Below are 26308 nucleotides of genomic sequence, written 5' to 3'. Positions count from 1 at the left end.
ACATTGGATGAGTGGTTCTGGAAATCTTATATTTCTTGGTCAGATGACTGTTCACTTTGTGGTCAGTCATTGAGCTGTGTACTTTGGTTTGGGGTTTTTATTTTGTTTTTTGCACTTTATGTTATCCTTATGATAAAAAAAATGTTAAAAAGTATTTGCTATGTAAACAAATGTTCACTGAACCTTCATCACTCTTATCTACTCTGGCCCCTTCCTTTCGGCTAATACTCATACTCGTGTTGAAAAAATCAAACCATTTCTTTGACTTGGCCTTTTTTTTCAAGTTTCTGCAGCATCTTCCTGCATTTTTTCGATACAGTGCCTCTTTAAAGAGTAGTCTATGCTTTTTGTTACCTTTTTGGCTGTTTTTATCATAACCATAGCCTGTTTGTTGTTCACTTCTACCACCCTGTTGAAACGTCTCTCACTATAGTCATCAGTAATTTCCTGGTTGCTCAAATTAGTGACAGATTGTTTGAAAGGTGACTCTTTGTATCATTTGTTCCCACAGTTCATTCAATAGATTAATGAGGTCTTGCTATATGTATGTACTTAGGATGCAATGTAAAACAAGACTGACAGGATCTTCTGTCATCTCAGAGTTTGCATTCTAGTGGGGGGAGCAAAGGAATTACTCTAAACAAATAAATATAATAATTTACTATAGTAATAGGAGCAGTGGGGATAATAAGCCAGGGTACTCTTGAAGTGTGAGGGCAGGAGTCATTTTAGGTGGGATAGTTAAGGAACGTCTCTCTGAGGAATATTTGACCCTGCTGGCCTCCTCCTCCCTACTTAGTTTTTCCTACTTTTATCTGTTGCTCCCACCTCTCTAACCATTCCTGTTTTGGTCTCTTTTGTTTGACTATTCCTTCTCTGCCTGCCTTTGCAAAAATAGAATAATACAGTGAAGATGCATATACAAATCAAGAGTCATCAGGATTTTGCTGCATTTGCTTTGTCTAGTCTTTTCTTTTTTTTTCTTCTTTCCTGAGATATTCCAAGCATTCCATGTCATCTCTCAGCTGCTTCAGTTTGCGTGGTAATAGTCATCTAATATCAATCCTTAACCAGATCTTTCCGGTTTTCTCCAAAACTGTGTCCCAGATCAAGTTTGCACATTTCCTTTGGTTATATTTCTTAAGCTTTTGTTCATTTAGAACAGTGTACTCCTGTTTTTCCCCTGCCATTTACTTGTAGAAATTATGTCACTTTTATATCATTTCACTTTCTAAATTTATCTTGTCAAAAGATAAGACCACTTCTCAGTATCTGAAACAAAAAGTATAAGGGTGGTTCTTTTGCTTACTATAGTAAGGGAAAGCGATGGTGGTCCAGCAGCATCTCTCCAAGCATAGTAGACCACTGTTCTTATATAGGGTTTGGAGGAAGGGTGGAGTTCAAGAACTGGCAGGTTCTCAGGGCCTTAAGTGAGTTGACATCATCTGTAAGAGTGTATATAGTTCCTTGGGTGGGACTGTTGGTACTCAGGTCTGGTTATTGGAGTTAGTTCATTCTTGTTTGGCTAATTTTCACAGATGAACAGAAGTTATTGAATGGTTGGTGTGCAAGAACAAAAAGGAAAGGCTGTTCATCTAGGCAAATCGTCTTTGATCAATTGACTGGTTCTGGTGACTTGTTACCATGGTTACATAACAATTAGTCTTTTCCCAGGAATGTGGATGTTTCTTAAATTTTCCTTGTGGTGTTTTTTCACTTATTCCTTTATCCCATTTTTGATTAAACTTTTTTGGCAAGATTATTTCCATAACTTGTGCTTTTGTACCCTATTACATCGTATCAAGAGACTTACAACACTGTTGCACCACTATATGTGATAAATTCTTGTGATTATAGCTGATCCCTCCATTGTTAAGTTCCATGTCAGGCTTTCATCTAATAGTTTCATCCATTGATAATCATTACTTGAAACAGTTATTTTATTAGGGACTTTAAATGGTGTATTTTCTGTTATTGTTATTTTTTCATTTATTAGCTGGTGTTTTCCAAAATGATAAACTTTTCTTCATCAGCTAGGGTTATTTAGTTATCTTGAAATTAGATTCAAACAAATGCAAAATAAATATTTGATTCTTTTCTTAATTATTTCCAATTGTCACAGCCCTAGTTACTTCCAGTGGGGGTGATGTCCATTGTGAGTTGGGTTTTTATGTTACTTTTGACTTTTTCTTTTTCCTTTTTTTAAAAACTATAACAAGCTCATGGGATTTAATAATCTGTTTGATTCAGCCAGTTGCAGTCATTACTTTTAATGCCCAAATTGTTCTTTTCCTGACCACCTTTTAAATGTTCTCATTCCCCAGGGTTCCATCTCTGATGTGCTTTTCTTCCCCCCTGGACTGACTTTCCTGAATATCAATCTTCCCAATAACTATTAAATATTTTAATTACTCCCAAGTAATTACTCCAATTACTCCACTCTTTCTTAATTTACCCAGACACCAAACCTGTATTTCCATTTACTCACCTGCATGTCTTACCCAAAACAAACGACATGCATGACTTAACATTTTTAAGCTAAACTTATCTTTGTTCGCTGTTCTGTTCCTATTCTTGTATTCCCAATTAGCATTTCCATGCACCCTATTTCCCAAGCCAGAAACCTAGAATTCATTCTTAATTTCTTCCTCTTGCACTCACAGGTATTCACTAAATTCATTCTCAGAAATATTTCACTCTCCCAACCTTTCCTCTGTATTGTACTGCTTATAGCTCTCAGATATCCTACCCATGGTGATCTCCTACCCACACTATAGGGTCAAGCTTCTAAGTAGAAAGCCCACTGCCCACCACCTTTTAGCACTCAAGATCATTCTGTACTTCCCTTGGCATTATCTTCTTGAAAATAAGTATGGTCTGTTAGTCCACTGTTTAAAGATCTCTACTATATTCGTGTTACCCAACATGGTGGTGTTTCCCCTTGTTTCAGTTGTTTAACATAACCCTAATTATATAAGATGTTAATAGGTATTGTCTGAAAAAGAGATGCTAAAAACAAATGTTCAGAAAAATACCGATTTCTTAACTCATACTTATCACCTTTCGTATACAACATATTTTATGTCTCCAGCATGGGGTATAATAGATGAGATTCCACAAGCTCATTGGATCATGAAATATTTTGTTGTTATTGCTTAGTGTCTAGAGAAATTAAATGTTATTTAGTAAAGTATTGAAGGAATACTGACCAAATGAATAGATTCTCAACCTTTAATTGCACTTAAGGCCTTTTACAGTCTCCCATATTAAAATAAATATCCCCTACGGTTCCCTTGTGGCTTAGTGGTAAAGAATCCACCTACCAAACAGGAGACAGGGGTTTGATCTCTGGGTCGGGAAGATCCTCTAGAGAAAGAAATGGCAACCCACTCCAGTATTCTTGCCTGGGAAGTCCTATGGACAGAGGAGCCTGGCGGGCTGTATTCCGTGGGGTCACAGAAGAGTTGGACATGGCTGAGAGACCGAGCACGCACACATGTTCCCTTAGCGCGCTTCACATGTGCCCTGCTGGGTTTGCCTCTTACTGTATAAGAGTTATCTATACCCATCTTCGTCACTGACCATTGTGGGCTGTCGTTATGTGTATGCTCAGCTCTAAGCAGTGTCTACCACACAGTAGCTTCAGTAACAACTCGCTGAATAATAAATGGATCTATTTCTGAAATAGAAATTTCTCTACTAGCCATTTTGTCCATCTCTGTTATTATTTTCATACTTATAGGATCATTGGTTTCCTTAATTTGTAGGTTGAGAAAAAGAATAAAATTATATATTAGAGCTGAAACAGACCTTCAAGCTCATCCAAGCTAGTGGTTTTCAGACTATACCACAGACATCTTAGATGTTCCACAGACCCCTTTCCCACCAGCTCCTCTTCCTTGCAGGGCTGTTAAAGGGAATGGAAGGAAAAAATAGGTATATGGAAACACATGTTCTCTTAGCAGTTTTAAATGTTGGATTTCTTAAATTCCTTTTGAGAACGAGTTCCAAGTCTACCATTGGGCAACCATTAATCTAACATCCATATCCCCTTGCTTATGAAGAAGTGGTAACAGGCTCAGGGTGATTGGCTTTCCCAAAGTTACAGAGATCTTAGTAACAGATCCAGATGATCTTACTTTTACAGTAGTGCTTTTTTAAAAACTTCCGAAAAGTGAAAAAATTCATTACAAGATTTGGGCTAACATTCTATTATGTTTTCACACAAAAACCTTGACCGAAATATTCATAGCAGCTTTATTCGTGATACCCCAAACTGGACACAATCTAGATGTCCCTTAACAGGTAAATAGACAAACTGTGACGTGTCCTTGTCATGGAATACTACTTGGCAATAAAAAGGAATGAACTATTAATACAACAGCTTGGATGGATCTCAAGGAAATTATGCTGCATGAAAAATGTTACATACTATATGGTTCCATTTTACATGGCATTCTTAAAATGATGAATTTATAGAAATGGAGATTAGATTATGGTTTCCAGAGTTTAGGAATCAGGGGAGGGAGGTGGGTAGGGTTATAATGGAGGCACTTGAAGGATCCTGGTTGTTCAGTACCTTTGCTTTGGTGGTGGCTACAGGAGCTTATAAACGTGATAAAATGTTACAGAACTTCAGCTCACACCTGTAAGAATGGCTGTCATCAAAAAGTCTGCAGATAACACATACTGGATGGGACTTCTCTGGTGGCCCAGTGGTTAAGACTTCACACTTTCATTGCCAGGGGCCCAAGTTCAATCCCTGCTCAGGGAACTAAGATTTCACAAGCTGCACAAAGCAAACAAATAAAAGTGTGTTGGAGAGTATGTGGAGAAAGAGGAACCATTATACACTCTTGGTGGGAACATAAATTAGTGCAGCCACTATGGAAAACAGTACTTAGGTTCCTCAAAAAACTAAAAATAGAACTACCATATGATCCAGCAGTTCCACTCCTGGGCATATATCTGGAAAAAATGAAAACACTTAATTCAAAAAGATATATGCACCCCAGTGTTCATAGCAGCACTGTTTACAATAGCCAAGACATGGAAGCAACCCAGATCCCCCATTAACAGATGATTGGATTAAGGAGATTTGATGTGCGCATGCACATGCACACACACAAAATGGTTAGCCATAAAATAGAAAGAAATTCTGCCATTTGCAGCAACATGGATATGCTAAGTGAGACAGAGAGAGGCAAATACTGTATGATATCATTTATATGTGGAATCTAAAAATAATACAAATGAATGTATATGTAAAACAGAAACAGACTCACAGACATAGAAAACACACAGTTACCAAAGAGATGAAGCAGGAGGGACAAATTAGGGGTATGGGATTAACAGATACAAACCACTATGTATATAAATAGATAAGCAGCAAGGATATACTTGCACAGCACAGGAAATTATGGCCATTATCTCATAATAACTGAAAGTGGAATATAGTCTGCAAAAATACTGAATCACTATGCTGTACACCTAAAACTAATATAAGGTAAATCAATTCCAGTTTTTAAAAATGACATAGAACTAAACACACAGACAAATAAGTGCAATAAAAATTGGAGACATCTGAATGAGATCAGTGGATTCTATCGATGTCAATATCCTGGTTGTGATATCGCAGTATAGTTTTATAAGATGTTACTATTGGGGGAAATTGGGTAAATGGTACATAGGATCTCTCTGTATTATGTCTTACAACGGAGTTTGAATCCACAATTATCTTATAATTAAAAGTTCATTTTAAAAATAAAATACAGATACCTCCAAAAAATAAAATGTTATTATATGGATTTATTATTTAGAGCCAAACTTGGGATGCCACAGTTTTTGAGCCCAGAAGCCCAGAGTCTTTTACGAATGCTTTTCAAACGAAATCCTGCAAACAGATTAGGTAAAATTCTTAATTTGTTTCTTTTTTGTGTTTAGTGATGTTTGTTTTCTAGGGGGTGGATGGATATTTGTACTGTGGAATTATGAAGTAGTAGGACAGGTGTTAAAAGTGAAGACTAAATAAGCATTGTATATCTATCCTTGAAATAAAATTGCTATTTAATCAAAGCTAATTAATTTTCGATAGGTGCAGGACCAGATGGAGTTGAAGAAATTAAAAGACATTCATTTTTCTCAACTATAGACTGGAATGTAAGTATAGAATGAAAACTTGCTTGAAATATATTTTTTAAATAATTAACACATGACTAAGGCTCTCTTTTTCCCCCTCCAGAAACTGTATAGAAGAGAAATTCATCCACCTTTTAAACCTGCAACTGGCAGGCCTGAAGATACTTTCTATTTTGATCCTGAGTTTACTGCAAAAACTCCCAAAGGTAAGGAGAAAATGTAAAAACCCAAATATAAGACAATCTATATATTTTTTCTTGTTCAATCAGAAAAGCTTATCTAATATAAATCTTTATGCTGTCCTCATTTCTCCCCTTCATACAATATCCCTGCTGCAATAACTAGATCATTATTGAATCCTTTATAGCATGTTTTAGAAATTAAGGTCCTTGTTAAATCTTTTAGCAAATTATGTTGTGCCTTATACAGATTTGAAAACATCATTTGGTTGTGCATTTATTTACTTGTAGCTATGTTCACATGAAGTACTCTAGCATAAATATTGTTCGTGGAAATACTTGTAAAGTTCAAATCCCAAACATAGCTTAAACTTTATGTGAGGTGTGATAACTTCAAAATTATTCATATCCTGTATTGCTACTGCTGCTGCTAAGTCATGTCAGTCGTGTCCGACTCTGTGCGACCCCATAGATGGCAGCCCAACAGGCTCCTCTGTCCCTGGGATTCTCCAGGCAAGAATACTGGAGTGGGTTGCCATTCCCTTCTCCAATGCATGAAAGTGAAAAGTGAAAGTGAAGTCGCTCAGTCATGTCCGACTCTTTGCGACCCCATGGACTGTCATCCATGGGATTCTCCAGGCAAGAATACTGGAGTGGATTGCCATTGCCTTCTCCATATCCTGTATTAGGATATCCTAAAATTACTGTTGTCACTGTTATAGAGAAGTGATCTTTTGAATGGTAAGCTATATTTCATTAATTTATATGTGCATTATACATAATGGTGTGTTTTACACTTTAATATTCTCTTATTTAGGTGTATCAAATCCCAGGTTTATCACTGACAAGTAAATAAATAGAAAATGTACTTGTGTGTATCATTTAAATCTGGCTATAAAGCTTTACAGCCAAAAAGCCTGACAGTCTATAATATTAGCATTGAAGGGTGTTTATTTTTATAAGGCAGTCTTAGAAATTTGGATTAATACATGAATAGAATTTTATCAAATGCATAGGCAATGGTATGCATAGAATTGATGATACATGGAAGTATTTTACTTTGCTTTCTTAATACAAGTTATTTTGATAGAGGGAAAATCTTAGAATAGAGCAGTTCTGTCTTATGTTCTGCCCAGATAGGTTCTCTTAGCAGACGTCTTCGGTATAGTGGGGCTTCCCTGATAGCTCAGTTGGTAAAGAATCTGCCTACAATGCAGGAGACCCTGGTTCGATTCCTGGGTTGGGAAGATCCACTGGAGAAGGGATAGGCTACCCACTCCAGTATTCTTGGGCTTCCCTGGTGGCTCAGCTGGTAAAGAATCCTCCCACAATGCAGGAGACCTGGGTTTGATCCCTGGGTTGGGAAAATCCCCTGGAGAAGGGAAAGACCACTCCAGTATTCTGGCCTGGAGAATTCCATGGGGTTGCAAAGAGTTGGACACAACTGAGCAACTTTCACTTTCAGTATGATACTGCCACGTTAATGTAAAATTCACTAAATATATATTGCTGAAGATGTCAAGCAGATATTAAAAAGAATTTTATGTGGAGTTGGTGTTTAAGTGGATATATTTGTTTTTTGCTTGCCTGTAGCCTTTAGAGTATGTTTATAAATACTAGTATGCCTAGTTGGGTTTTTATATTTATGAATAACACATTTATTATACTTTTATTATTTCTTTTTATAGTGAACATTAGCTGTATTGTGAAAGTATTTTTCTGTTTTTGTTAATGCCAATAGATTCCACAGAAATAGTTTGAATAAGTATACATGTAAATATAGTAAAATACATTTTAAGGACTGCATACCATGATTGTCCTAGGATATATATATATATATATAATTTATATATATACATTTGATATTTTATATATTTAGTAATTTTAACTGGAGTTTAGATTTCTAGATTCTGACGTTATGTCTTGAGACCACTGGACTAAATTTTGTTTTTCCTAAATTATCTGTAGATGAACCTTGTATCTCCCTCTAACCAGGAGCTATAGCACTGTTAGGTTATTATTTAGAGCTGGACTATCCGATATGGGCTTCCCTGGTGGCTCAGAGGGTAAAGCATCTGCCTGCAATGCAGGAGACCTGGGTTCGATCCCTGGATCGGGAAGATCCCCTGGAGAAGGAAATGGCAATCCACTCTTGCCTGGAGAATCCCATGGACAGAGGAGCCTGCTAGGCTACAGTCCGTGGGGTTGCAGAGTCGGACACGACTGAGCAACTTCACTCACTCTCACTCACTCATCTAATATGGTAGCCAGTAGCAATATGTAGCTATTTAAATTAATTAAAATTAAAAACTTTGTTTCTTAGTCACACTAACCACATCTCAAATTCTCAGTAGCTGCGTGTGGCTAGAGGCTACCATATTGGGCAGCGCAGATAAAGAAAATTTCCATCACTGTAGGAAATTCTCTGGGACAGTGTTAATATAGAATAACAGTAACCCAGTAATTTATTCATTTAGTATATTCTTCAAATGAATTAGCTATTTTCTGGGCTCTAAGGGACTAGGATGTCCTAGTTGTGATGGCAGTAAGCCATCAGGACAGTTCTGATACAGTGACTCACTGAGTTATCCTGAAAGCACTGAATACCTGAGAAGTGGAGTTCCAGAATAAGTGAGAAAGGTAATAATGTGAACAGTTCTTCACTTAATTACCTTTCAAAGCCATTGCCTTCATAGTAATTTATTATTATTTTCAGATTCACCTGGCATTCCACCTAGTGCTAATGCACATCAGCTTTTTCGGGGGTTTAGTTTTGTTGCTATTACCTCAGATGATGAAAGCCAAGCTATGCAGACAGTTGGTGTGCATTCAATTGTTCAGGTAAGTGAATGTTTAAGTAATTTTAAATTTGAAATGTTGTAAGATATAGTTCACTGTGTGAATAATTATGTTAGATTTGATCTGCTGACTTTAAGTGAGCAGCTTAAAATGCATTGTATATCATTGACCCTTAGAAATTTCTTTCATATGCCTTTGAAAAGGTTGCATGTGCCAAAATCCTGGATACCTATCTGACTTGAAAGTGAAATTCTAAGAGAGTTGAGATCGATATCACCATCTTGTCTCTCTTGTCTCCTGTGCCTCAGAATGTTTATCAGGCCTTGTTTGTTTCATCCTCTGTCTCTATTAGATCAGATATGATGAGCTGAGGTCTCCTGTTTCACTGATGTTTTATAACAGGGGTCAGCTGACTTTCTATAAGGAATAGATGATAAATATTTGAGGATTTGTAGGCTATATGGATCTCTATTGCGACTATTCAACTCTGCCATTGTAGCACAAAAGCAGCCATAGAGTGTCCATAAATGAATCAAGATGGCTGTGTGCCAATAAAACTATATTTAGAAAAACTAGCTGTAAACCAGATTTGGGCCACAGACCATAGTTTACCAACCTCTGACATAGAAGTAGATAAGAAATAAAAATGAATTTAAACTTTAATAAGTTTTCCAGGTTTGTGTCTTTATTCTTTTGGAGCCTGCATTGTCATTAGGAAGAAATGCCTGTGGATGCTGCCTTAGGGTGCCCCCTACTTCCCTTTTCCCCTCTGTTGATCAGTGCAGGAGAAAAAGGAGTTATAGAAGCAGGTTTCTGAGTGGCTGTGAGAGTGTGTGTCTGTGTGTGTGTAACAGGAAACTGCACTACTAAATTAAATATCATTAGAGGAACACAAGTAGTTCAAACCATTAGATTTTATTTCTTCCCATCCTAGTATCATTGAAAGATAAATTTAATTCATCTTCCTAATCATAGAGGGAACTAGATACATCTTTTGAAACATTGAGCTCTTTTTAGGGTATAATTAGTGCTTGAATTTGCCTGATGATTAAATTGCTTTCACTTAAGTTTTTTTTTTTCCCACAAGTCAGTCCTCTTGCTTTCCACTTTCTAGAAAATCAATTTAAACACTGTTTGTTTGTTTTGTTTTTTTTAACAAAGTTCATGTTTAAATAGTCTGTCCCTTTTATTATGACAGGCATGTGATGTATGGTAAGTTTCTAAGTCAAAACTTCTGTACATAACATAGAAATCATAAACATTTTTTCTGTAGAATTCAAGTTTTAACCTGTAGGCATGCTGAGGGGTGTCTTCAATACTATAGGCAAGAGCAGTACAACTCCCCTCAGTCTGTTTGTAGAACTAGTAATTTGCTGTTCATCATCCTACCCATTATTATTAGTCCTCAAGCCATTAGCAGCTTCTCTAGACAGAGTCGTAATGAAGCTATGACTTGAGGGTAGAGAAAGGAGGGCATGGCTAGTGATAGTCCAAAGTGACAATAAAATAAGTATCACCTTCAGATATATTATTTTCTATAATCCTCACCTTCTGAGAATACACAAGTTCAAGGGTACATGGTCTACAAGTGGTGCATCTAAGACAAGAATCCAGATGTTCTAATTCTTTCTGATCTTTTCTTCTACACCAGAGGTTTCAAACATCTCCCCATTTGCTTCAAAGACATGTAGCCGTTTGGATAGTAGAATGGGTAATGATCACAGGCAAGGCTGTCAAAAACCACGTAGCTCCGTGTTTTTTGTTCTACATATTCAGTTTTCTCTTTTTAAGATAAGCTTTTTAAAAAGGAATATTTCTTGCTGTACATTTTATCATAGACACATCTGAAATACAAAGTTGTTGAAGAATGACTGCAGTTAAGATTCACTCTTAATTTTACTAAATTCATTTACAGTGCATGCTGATGTTTCCCTATTACATAACGTACCAAAGTCATTACAGAGCTCTTTATCAACTTATAATTGTGTTTGTAGCAGTTGCACAGGAACAGTATCCAGTTTACTGATGGATATGAAGTAAAAGAAGATATTGGAGTTGGCTCCTACTCCGTTTGCAAGAGATGTATACATAAAGCCACAAACATGGAGTTTGCTGTGAAGGTAAGTGTTTTTAGATTTAAAATGCAATTCTAATACTTATAAGTAAGAAAAAGATCTGAAGGGATGTACATTAAGATATGAATAGTGGTAAATATTCATAAATATTCAGTGAATAAAAATGTGATGTTTTTATTTTATTTTGCTTTCTGTGTTTTTAAATTTTCCACAATGCACATGTATTGCTTCTGTAATAATGAAGTGTTATTTAATAAATAAAAAATAAATAAAATTAACTCTAACAGTTCTTATTCATGCATGCTAGTACCAGTTAAAAATTACACTCTGCTTTGCTAAGTGTGTCCTCTGTTATAAAAAGGTAAGGTAATTTAAATGTCTAACTAGTGATCTTCAGGATCTTAATCTGGAACCATAGATTCCCCTGTAAGCTCAAAAGATAAGGCAGCATACATACAGTTTGAGAAAGGCGGTACCAGTTTTCACCTGACCTGGTTTTTAGTATAATGCCTTTTATTCTCAGAAGTCCCCTTTTATAGTCAAACTTTCAGGGAGTTCCTTGAAATTTTATGCTGGATTTTGTATGTGTCTATTTTTATGGCAAAAATATTGATACATCCTTCACATTTAAAAGGATCTGTGAACCAATAAAAGAATAAGAACAAGTGTCATAAAATACATCATCATTAGCTGTTTTGATTTAGTTAAGTGTTCTAAGACAATAAGGAATTTCTTAGCCAAAAATCAAGACACATGCCTCTACGAGGAAGTTTGAGTCCAAACCCGGACTTCCCCAGTGGTCCAGTAGTTAAGATTCTGCCCTTCCACTACCAAGGGCACAGGTTCAATCCCTGGTCAGGGAACTAAGAGCCTGCAAGCTGCATGGGTGTGATCAAATAAGTAAATAAATAAAAAGAAATTTTAAAAAATAAAACAAAGCCTCCCAATGTGTTCTGGTTTTCACAAAACTAGTGCCAAATCATTTCCTTTGAGTTGGCATGTCTTTTCCCTGTATCCTTCCTCTTAATCATCCATCTGCCTGATTCCACACTATCATTTGCAGTTGCTCACAGTGAACACTTGTATGTTTGTCTTCCCCATTCTCCAAATAAAGAACTGTTTTCACAAATAAGTCCATTTCAGATAGCAGGTTTGGCTCATATTGAGAGTTACAAGCTCTTCCTAGGATGATGGAGCATTTGGGTATTTATTACATATGTTAATTACTCAGCTGTTTTAAAACTGAAAGTATGAAGATCACAAAATTTGTTTTAGACTACCTTTTGGATGAAATGAAAGCAAAACTTGTTGCCTTTTAAAAAATAGAGTACTGCTTTAACAGATTAAAACATTTAGAGGAGTATTCTGAAGAAGCAGCTGACATAAAAGGGTTGGAAAGCTAAATTAGTATTTTAAAGGGCTTTATTATAATAATTAAACTTAATTCTAGCCAAGTAGAATTTCTAGGTATGGTATTCTGCTTAGCTTTCTGCCTAGCTTCAAAAATAAGCTTGTTCTACTTAACTGTTAATTAATTTTTTATAAGTAGCTTACAGCTAATGGGATATTCCATTGAAGCATTTTATTTAAAAAAGTAAAGGTAATCCAATAACTGTATTGAATTACAATAAACAAACTCTGGTGGTGGTTTTAAAGATATATCTTGCTCCTCTTCATTATCTATATTGATAGAGGTTAGAAGTTAACTGAGTTCCCAAAGGTCTTAAGACATTTAAAAATGGAAGAAAGTTATGTTAACTGTGTTCTTGGTACCTTTTCTTGAGGCTTTTGAGCTTTTGTTAAATCCTAAACTTGTTACAAACTTAAACTAGACAGACCTGATGTGAATGTGACTCAGGACATAGAGTTTATGGCCTTACCATCTATATCAAGACCGGCATTCAAATTTTGATTAGACAATTTGGCCAGGTACTTGAGTAAAAATTGTTGATAAGTGGCTTATAAATATAGTGTTTACACAAAATAACACCTAAGTCTGTAGCTGTAAATACTTGAAGTTTATACTGTATAGTTTATGAAATTTTATGATAAATATTTGCCTTTTAGATTATTGATAAAAGCAAGAGAGACCCTACAGAAGAAATTGAAATTCTTCTTCGTTATGGACAGCATCCAAACATTATTACTCTAAAGGATGTAAGTAGATTCTTTTAACATAGATCATTTGAATCAGTTGTCTAACTCACATTTGGAATCATGTGTTAGACAAAGAACTCGATATAGTGAGCAAAAAAAACAGAGGACAACATACATAATTCAAGTTACAGAAAAAAATCATGAATATAGTTAATTTTTCTGCCTTTACTTTAAGAAGAAAAGTATTAATGATATTATTGCTCTTAACATCAGTATTTACTGGAACACTTAGGTATTAATTATATTCAGGTTGAACTAAGTCAGGCTCTGGCTGTGTGTGTGTGTGAGTCACTCAGTCATGTCTGACTCTTTGCAACCCCATGGAGTGCAGCCTGTCAGGCTCCCCTGTCCATGGGATTCTCCAGGCAAGGTTACTGGAGTGAGTTGCCATTTCCTTCTCCAGGGGATCTTCCCAACCCAGAGAGCAAACCCAGGTCTTCCTCGTTGTGGGCAGATTTTGTACCGTCTGAGCCAAGGGGAGGCTCTGTAGGCCCCCCAAACTGTCTTCCATAGTACTGCCAGAGGGAGCTACCACTTCTGTGGAAGTAACCATGTTACTTTCCTGCCTGTAGTTCAGGCTGCCCATCACCTCTGCTCCCTGCCTTCCTCCGTCTGTAGTGTTCACACTTCCTCACATACCCCATGCTCCAGCCATGCTCAAGTATGTACATTTTTTTTTTTATGTTTTCTTCTACTGCTCTTTCTTTTATATGATTCCCTCTGTTGGGAATACCGTTTCCCTTCTTTGCCTGGCTAATTACCACAATCTAAGACTTAGCTAAGGCATTACGTCCTTCAGGCTTCCTATTCTGCCCACCACCACCCCCAAAACAAGTGAAGTTTCCCTCCCTGCTACCATTGGCTTTCGTCATAACAGATATGTTGGCAAAGGTTGCAAACTCCCCAGGCAGCCTTAAGTCCTCTCTTGCTGATCGTGCTCATATGGGCTTAGAGGCCGTGTCTGGGTATTAGAGACCAGAAATGTCATGTAGCCAACTCAGCCAGAGGACTCCTAAGGTACCTTTCACCTCTGAGATTTTGTGAATTCCAGCGTTTATCCCTCCTTCTCCTTCCTAACTGAAACTCCAGTTTCCTCAGAATAATGTATCACTATTCATTGTTAGAGGAGGTTAATATAATCCATTAAAATGTGAAGCTGTTTCACTTAAGTGACTCTTTAATTAATATAACCTCCAAGAATCCAACCAAGTACATTAAAAAGGAAATGTAGAAAATATTGAATACTTAATTTCAGTCTTGCCTGGGGAATTCCATAAACTATTGCTATTTTTTATATCTTTGCTCCTTCATGTCAAATTCCAAAGTCTCTAAAATGATCCCCTTTTGTTACAGCATCGCCAACATTTTTTAAAACTCATTTCTATGTCTGTTTCTCCTTACTAGAATAAAAACTTTGAGGGCAGGTACCTTGTTTTCTCCATATTCGGGGCCCCAGTACATGGTATCTGTTAGGGAGCTAAACAGAGCTGTTCAGTAACTCTATGAGAAGAGGGGAATAAAAAGGCATGAAGTTTAAGGAGAGGGTTATTTCAGTTTGGGATTGTCTAGTGTATAAATCCAAAATTACGTTGAGCTTGCTTTTTCTATATTAGAAGTGAATTGGTATGCTTCTGTATGGTTGAATGGAATTTCTCTTTGCTACTTAATCTTCCTACTTAATTCTTGCCACAGTTTGTCTTTTAATTTAATCAAAATCAGAATAATTCACTGTACTGTGCATATAAATATAGAAGTTCTGCAGTTGTAGAAGTTCCAGGAAAATCTCAATCACATGTCTTTGTAGCAGTCCCTCTCATCATTAGTAGGTAGAAAGATCAAGAGGAATACACCCTAAGAGCAGAAGTTCAGTGCCCCTTCACATTCCATACCCATAGCTATTTTGATTGCCTTGAGTTAAGCTTCACGGAAGGAAATCAGAGGTTATTTTTCTGACAGTATCTCATCAATTCCTATTTTAAAGTTTTTATGTGTATAAAATTGTTTACAAATTTTATATCCTTCATTGGTTATGATAAGTAAAATTTTCCTTGAATATAAATTGAGTTTTAATTTCTCTTTACTATGCCAAACTTCATGCTGAGCACATGTAAAGCTTCACATAAATTTTTGCATTTTTGGTATTGAATTTTACAGGTGTATGATGATGGAAAATATGTGTATGTAGTGACAGAACTTATGAAAGGGGGTGAATTGCTGGATAAAATTCTTAGGCAGAAATTTTTCTCTGAGCGAGAGGCCAGTGCTGTCCTATTTACTATTACCAAAACTGTTGAATATCTTCATGCACAAGGGGTAAGTATTTTTAACATTTTATTAACCTAATGTATATAAAACGCCTTATGAAATTTGGTATAAAATACTAAATACCTTTTTTCTTTTTCACTCTCGGTGTTTGAGCTGAAATTACAAAGATAGACGTTAGTTTATGCATGTAAAGAAAAATAACTATATTATGTTAATTATGCTGCTGTTTTTCCACTATGTAGATTTCTCCCATTGAGCCTGAAGTTCTACTTTGAAATTTTAGCTTGTTAATAAACATTAAGTTCTTACACTTCCCAAGAAGTACGTGAGATTTTGTGACCTAGAAAACAGCACCACTTTTGCTAGGCCACTGCATACTCTTGAGAATTGGGCCCATTTAGAGTTTAGACAGGAGAAGGCAATGGCACCCCACTCCAGTACTCTTGCCTGGAAAATCCCATGGACGGAGGAGCCTGGTAGGCTACAGTCCATGGGGTTGCTAAGAGTCGGACAGGACTGAGCGACTTCACTTTCACTTTTCACTTTCATGCATTGGAGAAGGAAATGGCAACTCACTCCAGTGTTCTTGCCTGGAGAATCCCAGGGATGGGGGAGCCTGGTGGGCTGCTGTCTCTGGGGTTGCACAGAGTCGGACACAACTGAAGTGACTTAGCAGCAGCAGAGTTTAGACAAGAACCAGAGTCATAGGTTGTATTCACTTGTAAAAGGAAATCCTTCAAACAGACTAGGCCAAAGAGCCACCGGTATTCCTGCATACAGATTTTTAGTAAATGGCAAAAAAAAAAAAAAAAAAACCACCATATTTTTTAAAAGAAGTGAGTGTGGGAGGGAAGAGGAACAAGAGAGAGGTGGGGAGGGGGAAGAGGGAGGAAAGGAGAATAGCAGAGGAGCAAAGAGAATGGGAGGCAAGAAAAGAATAACAGACCTCTTCTTAAGGAGTTTATTTTCAATACATTATTCTTGTTTTCTTTGTCTTTGCCCCTAGAAGCTAACAAGTGAAATGTGTTCATTTAATTCTAGAGCTTCTTCACTTGTAGCTGCTCAAGATTTGCTTATTACTGTGACCAGAAACTAATAGAACTCAGTTTTCACTGAAGAATTTGTGACTTTGCAGTCATCTAACTCTTCTGTGTTCTTTTCTTAGTGCCTCAGCAGTAATTAGTTATTAAAATAATAACTGGTCTGGAGAAGTGAAGTTCTGGATGTTAGGACGTGAAACTGAGGTTACTGATTAGAACATAAACTCAGAACTGGGTGACAGAAGAAACACATATGTCTAATAAGGGGCATCAGAGAGACTTAAGATAAAAGAAGTATTCCAGTAGATGATTAAAGGGAGAAAGTAATACAGAACTCTAAAGGAATGGTATCTTTCTGTGTGTGTGCCATTGTTGCTTGGATATCACATAGGCAGTACTTAGGTAAATCTGGATTTTTGTTTCCTTTTTGTACTTAAACCCTATGCCTATTCCATTAAGCCTGTCCGAATATTTATTGTGTTCATCCATTGTACACCCCATTCACTCTACGTAGAAAGACTACCCCGACTTCTCTGGCTTCTACATTCAGTTCTTCAGATCTTAAATCAGTTGTTAAATCCTCTGGAGACCCTTCCTGAGCCTCCTGAGTTGTGCCCCGTCACTCACCTATTTATTCTCTGCCTCCCTTACTACTGGCATGTAAAGGCAAGGATCTTACAGGTCTTGTTCATCAGAGTATCTGCAGCTCCTTGTATAATACCCTGGTACATGATAGATATTCAATAAATATTTGTTGAACGATGAATAACTTGGAGACAGATATTACTGCTATTTGCATTTTTCTTTAATCCACTTAATTGGACAAAGTGAGGGAGGGGGGTAAATACTGTTCTTTCTTCCTCCTTTCCTTGCCACAGTTCTGTGTGAGAGAGTTATACTTACACTATCAGTATTTTATACTGTTAGAATAATGTGAAGGTCACTACCAATCATCTTGTTAAGTTTGTGATAAATAATTTTCCATAATGGAGACATATTGTTAATGTACCTCTTTAATTTGTATTTCAACTAGGTGGTTCACAGAGACTTGAAACCGAGCAACATTCTTTATGTGGATGAATCTGGAAATCCAGAATCTATTCGAATTTGTGATTTTGGCTTTGCTAAACAGCTAAGAGCAGAAAATGGTCTTCTCATGACTCCTTGTTATACGGCAAATTTTGTTGCACCAGAGGTAATTGTGAAAGAATTTGCTTGCAATATTTCAGTGTATTTAAAGACTCATTTGCTTTGTTTTGCCCATCTTCCCTGGTAGCTCAGATGATAAAGAGTCTGCCTGCAATGCAGGAGACCCAAGTTTGATCCCTGAGTCGGGAAGATCCCCTGAAGAGGGGGGATCCCTTCCAGGGATCCACTTTAGTATTCTTGCCTGGAAAATTCTTTCCTGATACTCTTTGAATTTCCTGATTTTTGTCACCATCTTCCTATATTTCTAAAGCTAAAACATCATGGTCTTTTCTTGTCTTTAACTTTGTAGCCAGTTAGCATCTCTGTTATCCCCTACAACCAGTTTGGGCTTCTTCTGTTCACAGACCTGCCTTCCTAGCCCCTGCTTCCTTCACTACACCCTGAGGTGACTGCCACAGCCTAGGTGCATGGCGTCCCTTTTGTCATTGTCTGATCAATCCACAAGATGTTGCAAAGCTGCTGAAGTCTTCCTCAAGCACTGCTTTGATCAGGTTGCTTGTTTTCTTAAGAAATTGCAGTTCCCCATTATAGCATCTCTAAAATCTACTGCTTTGCCCTCAAAATTTCTTGCCTTTGGATTATCACTATGTAAATTATAACTACAAGCAAGATAATAAAAAATAATAGTTAATCCTAATATAAGGCTTGCATGTCAGGTACATATGTTAACAGATTTCATCCTTACAGCTTTAATTTGGGTATAATAATTTGTTCTCATTATAACTATGTGAGGTGAGTACTTTTATTTGCATTTTACAGGAAACAAGGTGCACAGTGAGGGGTGATGCCATTTGCCTGAGGTCAGATCTAGATTTGAGCCCAAGCAACCCGGCTACAAAGTTTGTGCTTTACCATGTGCTAGATATTTCACAAAAATGATAATAGTTGATAACATTAGACTAGTTGGATTATAAATTTGGATTCCCCCCTCTGTTTTCCAAACTTTACTTTTTAGATAAAAAAAACTTTTTAAGATTATTTGATTCAGTTCTCCCAGTGATACTAGAACTGATGAGGGACAGGTTTTTTTCCTTTATTTGTTGACATATCCACAGCCTCTGCCACTCACTGGTGTTCAAGCATGACCCCCTAATCCAGCCATCTCATTTTTCCTCATGATTGTTTCCTACTTCATATAAGCAGTCTGCTTCTTGGAATCACCATGTAGCTTTTATGCCTTGGCACATTGGAATGTTTTTTTGCTTCAGATTCTGCCTCTAAATTCACCTTCAGGAAATCTTCTGTGATCAAACTGTCCTTAGACTGACCTCTTAACTCTTCCCGAAATCCTCCTCCTGTACTATTTCTCCACATTCAGTGGATCACCAGATCCTTTCCTTTCTGATTCCTAAATATTTTAGACCTTTTTTCCCTTACCCTGTATATCCAATCTTTACTGAGTCCTTCCCATTTTATCTTTATGTCTTTTCCTCTTCATGTCCTGTTTTAGTACAGACCCTCACGGCCTTTCACTTAGTTTGCTACAAATTGTCTCCAATGAGGTGGCCTTGTGTCCATTCTCTCTTCTTGCCAGCATTTTCTCTATACCTTGGGTTATCTTTCTGGTATACACATCCACTTATTTTATTTTCCTCTTTAATGCTTTAGTGACATCTGATTGCCTGCAGGGGAAAAAAAAAAAACACACCTAGATTCCTTAACAAGATATTTATAAAAAACTCTTCAGGGAATTTCCTGGTGGTCTAGTAGTTAGGATTTGGTGTTTTCACTGTTGGCGCCCAGGTTTGATCCCTAGTTGGGGAACTAAGATCCCAGAAACCACGCGGTGTGGCCAAATAAATAATTTAAAAAACCTTTAAAAGACCACTTCAAAAAATAAAAATTAAAAAAATAAAAGACCACTTCAGTCTCTCTATAGAATCCCCTGTGTGGAAATCTGGCCACACTGAACTTACATGTCACTAAGCAGGCTCTGCTCTCTTGCCCCTGCTCTCTCTCACCTCTTGATTTTGCCTCCTAAATTCTTCCTTATCGGCCCAATTCAAGCAGGCTGCCTCCGAGCCTTCCCTCTCTCCCCATATCAAGAGTGAACTGCTTCTTCATCTATTTTTTTTTATTATTAGTTGGAGGCTAATTACTTTACAATATTGTAGTGGTTTTTGTCATACATTGACATGAATCAGCCATGGATATACATCTATTCCCCATCCCGATCCCCCCTCCCACCTCCCTCTCCACCCGATCCCTCTGGGTCTTCCCAGTGCACCAGGTCCGAGCACTTGTCTCATGTATCCAACTTGGGCTGGTGATCTGTTTCACCCTAGATAATATACATGTTTCGATGCTGTTCTCTTGAAACATCCCACCTTCCCCTTCTCCCACGCTTCTTCATCTTTATACCCATATCCTTAAAACATAGTTTTGTTAAAAAACTTATGTTGAATTAACTACATATATGTTTATTTCCTTTGCAAGATTCTGATTTTCTTATAGAAAACAGTTGCTTTGTATTTGTGAGTTTATGCCTGATAATAGTGATGATTAAATCTTGAGTGTGTATATATATATATATATATAAATAAAAGTACAATTTTGCCCTATACCATTTATAGTCTTATATTTTCTTTGTTTTGTTAATTATTTCTGCAGCCCCTTACAAAATATAAATACATTTAAATAAGAAATTTACCTTCAGTTTATTTTTATAGTCCTCTGTGTGCCACAGCAGCATTTGATAAATTAATCTGAATATCAAAATTTAAATTTATATATATGAAATATTAGTAGAAGTTTCTAGAAATAGTATTACTATATTGCCTTGTTTGTTAATCATGCTCTGTTTTTCTTGTATGCATTGATTTAGGAGATATAATTTAGTTCACAGCCTATTCAAATCTGTATAATAAACAACAGTGTGTTAATACTGATTTTTACTTTTTCTAGGTTTTAAAACGACAAGGCTATGATGCTGCTTGTGACATATGGAGTCTTGGTGTCCTCCTCTACACAATGCTTACTGGGTGAGTGTGTACCATATGTTGTAAGCATTTATTCATCAATATTTTGGTTATATTATTTAGATTTATTTTTAATCTCTTATAATATTTTCTTTCCATATTTCCTTTGTTGTTTAATAATACAATTCTATGTGTATGTGTGTGTATCACTGTTATACCTGTATTACTGTTTTCTGTAATGTACTATTATTAAGTTCTTCAGGTTATGAGTTGATTTTTTTCCATATCTTTTTTGTACTCTGTGTCATAAACATATACTGTTTTAAATATTTTATTCTATAGTATGTCAGTCTTAATTATATTATTGTATATTAAATCTAAATTAATATTTCATAACCTGTATCTTGACCTGGTACTGTATGAAGCTTCATATTGTTGTTAATTTTTACTTAAGTAGATTTTAATGAGGTGTAGCATTAAATGAACTACTTAGAGTACTTTTGGATATTGCAAATAAATATGAAAATTACAAACCAAAAAAGAAACTGTATTCATTAGCATTTTATTCTGTTATAAATTAGTTACACTCCATTTGCAAATGGCCCTGATGATACACCAGAGGAAATACTGGCTCGAATAGGCAGTGGAAAATTCTCACTCAGTGGTGGCTACTGGAATTCTGTTTCAGACACAGCAAAGGTAAGTATGGCTTCCTATTAAAGCTTTTGAGAAAATAATTTTTCATAATCCCTAGTGAGAAGAAATAATATCAGTTCGAAACTTATTGGTAAAGCAGTATTGCAATGACATCACCAGATACCTCAGACTCAAAAATTGATCACTTATGTTTTTTCTTTCCCAGAATATATTGGTTTGGCCTTATTATCTATATATTTCATGCTACTTCTTACTAATGAAAATGATGAATAATACTTATGGTGGTCCTCATGATTTGTGTGTTTCATCTGTGCCTCACACTGCACTTTACCTAAATTATCCCCTTTAATCCTCTTAACAACACTGTAGAATAGCTAGTAGTGTCGCCATTTCACAGTAGGAAACCAAAGCCCAGAATTTTAGTGTGAACTTCTCCACAGTTACACACCAGGCATGAGTAGGTGCTTCAAAAGAAACAGCTGATTCCAAAGTCCTTGTTCCCTAGAATAACTGTACCATGTTCTGTTTTTGGTCCATATTATGAAGATAGGGGTCTATCTTTTTCACAATAAATAGTAGTTTAGTTTTGTAGTGTCAACTTGAATTGAAAAGCCTTTCTTGCTAGCAGACTTGCCATCCCCTGAATAGCACTGATTTGCCTTCTAACTCTGCTCTAGTTTCACTTTATTTGAAGAAAATTCTGTTTGAAAAGAAGAGCAGAGTTTTCCATTTCAAAATAAGGAAAACATAAAGGAGATGAGGAAGATACATATTGCTCACTCCTTTTTCTTAGAGGTGGATGCTAGACTTGAAATGATTGCATTAGTAAATAGGATATGTCAGAAATTTATACAGATAATTTTGGCATCGAGATGAAGCCTCAGTTGACTAGTTTAATATCTGTGTAGATAATATTTAGTATTGTAACTGTATTTAAAGTGATATGTTAACTTTTCCCTTTGTTTAACAATAAAATTTCTTAAACCAGATAATTCATTTTTCTTGGTACTTTTTACTTTTTTTAAATTCATGTATTGAGCACCTATAATGTGCTTAATAAGTGAAGGTGCCAGGGATAAAAGATGGGACTCAGATAGAATTCCTGATCTCAAAGAGCTCTCGGTCTAGTTGTGAGATGACCAGAAATAAACAGTTCAGTGTCACGTGTGCTTTTACAATGCTCTGCTTACTGTGCTAAAGAAGTTCACAGTTGAAGTTTGATCAGAAAAATTTCATGGAAGGCTTTCCAGAAGCATTGAAGGGATTTGCCAGGCAGCTTTGGGAAGCAGAAGGATGTAGTCCATCCCAGGCTGAGGGAGCATGCATGCATGGTCACGATGGCATGGGAATGGCACAGTACCTCCAGGGTGGTGCACGGAGTTTGATGTGACTAGTACAAGGTACATGTGAGAGGGTCACTGATGAACCACAATTATGAAAGGTTTTGTCAATCGTGCTCAGGATTTGGGATTTTCTCTAATTACTGGGGAGCTACTGAAAAATACTAAGCATTGTAGTGATCAGATTTTCCTTTTTCAAGGTCACTGTGGAGTAGTAATTCTTAACCATTGGGATCCACTGCAAACTTTGTCACAATTGGTTGTCAGGCATATCAAGTAATGTTACCATAGAAAGTACCATAGTTTATACATTGCCTGGTTTTTTAATAAGTTAAAGCAAGTCTAGCTTATCTCTATGATTTTTTTTTTCATATGGAATGCTTCACGAATTTGCGTGTCATCCTTGTGCAGGGGCCATGCTAATCTTCTCTGTATCATTCCAATTTTAGTATATGTGCTGCCGAAGCAAGCACTATCTCTATGATTTTTAAAATTTTGGTTCTCATTCACTTGCATTTTATGATTTTTTTTGAGTGAAAGGCAGATGATGATGAGATACAAATAACGCAAAAAAGTTACATCCAATGCACAGCCTATTTTATGAATGCCCACATGATTACTAATAAGTTTCGCTAATTTGTCCAGTTAATACTTGTGATTATAAGTATAATGTAATATGCTGAATACCCACAAAATTGAGAAGTAGAAAAAAATAAAAATGACTCTGTAATCTGTGGAGGGAGCATTTAGAACACTCCCAATTCCTGTTATTGGACAGCTATATCCTGCTTTTACAAAGTAGTACAAAAAAATCTTAAGTACCTGAAAGTTACTTAGAAATAAACCAACAAAAATGTAGAGAAAATCAGAATATCTGAGGGAAAAAAGAGCCAAAGTCCTTAAAGATACATAAACTGTGGTAAATTTACCCTTTGCACCAGAATTACTGTTAACTCAGGGAGGAGAAAACAAAGACTTAAGTTTTTACTTTTTTTAAAAACATCATCATATTGACTAAATTGCTTTGTACCCAGAGGTCTGCTACTTGGAAAGAATAGTGTCATGGAAGCCAAGGAAGAATACTACACAGTATCAGGTGCTATAGGAAAACAAATAACAGGTTTAAGCTTGTTTTATTCTTTTTCCCACTACAGGACCTGGTGTCAAAGATGCTTCATGTGGACCCTCACCAGAGACTGACTGCTGCCCTTGTGCTCAGACATCCTTGGATTGTCCACTGGGACCAACTGCCGCAATACCAACTCAACAGACAGGATGCACCACATCTGGTCAAGGTGAGCAGCCCACTGGGGCATGCATGCCACATGTCCTCCAGGGGACACTGTGAGATGCGGTCTCTGTACCACAACACCTGGCCCTTTCACTGCCTCTCAACATGCATCCACTTCTCAGGTGAGATTCTCATACAGTGGGTGGTTTAGAAAAGAAAAAGTCAAGGCATGCCACAATACCATCCTAAAGCTAGTTTAGGAATGATTTCTGAGTTTATTAATCAGATAAGCTTTGTGGACTTCCTGACTTTTCTTTGTATTTTTCTTTCTTACACACAAAACCCAAAGCAGACTCTGAGGTTGTCAGCAGTGCCTAAACACAAGTTCCAAAACAGCATTCCTTGCTGACTCTCATGGTAAAGGATTGCAGAGGTAAAAAACAATTGAATAGTCCAGAGAAAAGTAAGGACTGGTTGTTATGAGCCCACCCCTGTCCTCTCTCATCCATAATTTCAACCTCCCTCATTGGCCTCTTCAATTTTAGTTAGATGAGAGGATTTGACTAGTGTGGTTATTTTCATATGAGCCTAATAAAATCTATGTAAATTTGCATGTGAAGAAATTATCTGGGGAAAATTCATTTCATATTCTGTGTATAAGTGACTACCCACTGTCATTATTTGTGACCTTTCTTTCCTGTTTTCAGGGTGCCATGGCAGCTACATACTCTGCTTTAAACCGTAATCAGTCACCAGTTTTGGAACCAGTAGGCCGCTCTACTCTTGCTCAGCGGAGAGGTATTAAGAAAATCACCTCTACAGCCCTGTGAAGTGACCTCAGTGAGATATTTGGTACCATGGTGTAAGTTGATAGCACAAGTTCTGGTGACAGGTAGCACATATCTGAGAGGCACCTGCAAGCACACACTGTCCCAGCTGGTACCCATAATGCTGCTGCTCCTGCTGCTGCTCCCGCTTTTGTCTCTTCTCGCTTTAAATGATTGTTAGCAAGTTAGATTTTCCTGGAGCTTCGGATGAAATGAAAATGGAAACATGATGAAGATATATTCACTGAATCAACAAGAATAATAATGAACACATGAATACCACCTAAAAATACACTGAATAAAGTACTCTACACCACATAGCATTATTTTTATAGGAAATATTTCATGTCCCTTAAATATTCTTCGTTAGTTATAGGGATGGACAGTTTATGTTAAGCACTTAGCTTAAACAATCCGTTTCTATTAGCACTGTATCCCTTGTGCCATCCAACATTTTGTATGTTTTTGTAAACAGTTCATATACAGTACATTTCTGTACTGCTTTCTTTAACGTATACATGCCTTGTTTAACTTGGAATCTATTATTAATCAATTGACTATTAAATCTGGTTAAATAGTTCACCTGGATTAACAGTATTGTTGGACAGCCCTCAAAATGGCCAGATTGTAGAACAGCCTTTGAATGTAATACTTCCAAAATGTACATATCTTTCCCCATGTCTGTTTCACTGGTTCATTTGTTCGTTTGTTTGTTTCTTAAAGTCAGGTGCTCTGTCAGGCTAACCTAGAGAGCTGTTGTGATAGAGAAAGTTTTCGCGCACGCGCGCATGTGTGTGTGTGTGTGTGTGTGTGTGTGTGGTATGACAGACATCAAGAGTACACGTATGAAGTTAGTCCGTATACTTTGCAAATACTTAGGGTCTTTTTTCCTTAATTAAGGAAGTAGTCCTTGAATTTTTTATCTTAAATCATCTCCATACTTAGAATTTGGCATACATTTGGGATTTTTCCCAATGTACATCAAAGACCTTTAAAAGGCATGGTGAAGAGATGGCAAAGGAAAATTTATCAACAGGTCATTGAAATCCCATCGGATTTTTCGTGTTTAAATAGATCAAATTGCAGAATTTAGCATATGAATAACAGGATACCTGTTCTTGCATACCTGCAGGAAAAGTATGCTTTTTTGCAGGGGAAGAAAAAGATAAATCATAATTAATTATATCCCATTAAGATACTCTATATTAAACACTAATTTGAATGTAATAAAGGCCAAGGGCCTCTCTATGAAATTTGGACTTAAACTTTCTTATTCTAGGGAATAAAACATTCTGGAACAAATATTATCTGTTCTAACCTTAAATCATAGCTGAGGTAGACTAAATGAATGTTTAGCATTATTTTATTAATTCCTCCTGATGATTTATAGCCATATAATGCTTTCTTTTATTTTCTTTTAAATTTTTATTGGAGTATATTTGATTTACAATATTGTGTTAGTTTCATAATTTC

At 36.5% G+C, this 26308-nt stretch overlaps 1 protein-coding gene and 1 non-coding gene across 7 annotated transcripts in view; one reads left to right on the top strand and one right to left on the bottom strand.

Moving 5' to 3' along the window:
- Positions 1-25513, top strand: part of RPS6KA3 (ribosomal protein S6 kinase A3) — a 98396-nt gene extending 72883 nt beyond the window's left edge. For all 6 annotated transcript variants that reach the window (XM_020914419.2, XM_020914421.2, XM_020914422.2 and 3 more), the window contains 12 exons: positions 5820-5908; positions 6095-6159; positions 6242-6344; positions 9034-9158; positions 11111-11236; positions 13259-13348; positions 15503-15661; positions 17687-17848; positions 20767-20843; positions 21362-21479; positions 23932-24072; positions 24716-25513. In XM_020914419.2, coding sequence (XP_020770078.1) covers positions 5820-5908; positions 6095-6159; positions 6242-6344; positions 9034-9158; positions 11111-11236; positions 13259-13348; positions 15503-15661; positions 17687-17848; positions 20767-20843; positions 21362-21479; positions 23932-24072; positions 24716-24838 — 1378 coding nt within the window. In that variant the 3' untranslated portion in view covers positions 24839-25513. The remainder of the gene's footprint in view (positions 1-5819; positions 5909-6094; positions 6160-6241; positions 6345-9033; positions 9159-11110; positions 11237-13258; positions 13349-15502; positions 15662-17686; positions 17849-20766; positions 20844-21361; positions 21480-23931; positions 24073-24715) is intronic.
- On the bottom strand, positions 23144-23250 carry LOC139033377 (U6 spliceosomal RNA). Its single transcript, XR_011485957.1, has one exon. It is a non-coding gene; the product is annotated as a U6 spliceosomal RNA (small nuclear RNA).
- Positions 25514-26308: the final 795 nt, after the last annotated feature.

This window comes from Odocoileus virginianus, unplaced genomic scaffold (assembly GCF_023699985.2).
Source record: "Odocoileus virginianus isolate 20LAN1187 ecotype Illinois unplaced genomic scaffold, Ovbor_1.2 Unplaced_Scaffold_4, whole genome shotgun sequence".
Taxonomy (NCBI): Eukaryota; Metazoa; Chordata; class Mammalia; order Artiodactyla; family Cervidae; genus Odocoileus; species Odocoileus virginianus.
Note: the sequence above shows the minus strand (reverse complement) of the source record. Positions and strands in the feature narration are given on the sequence as shown.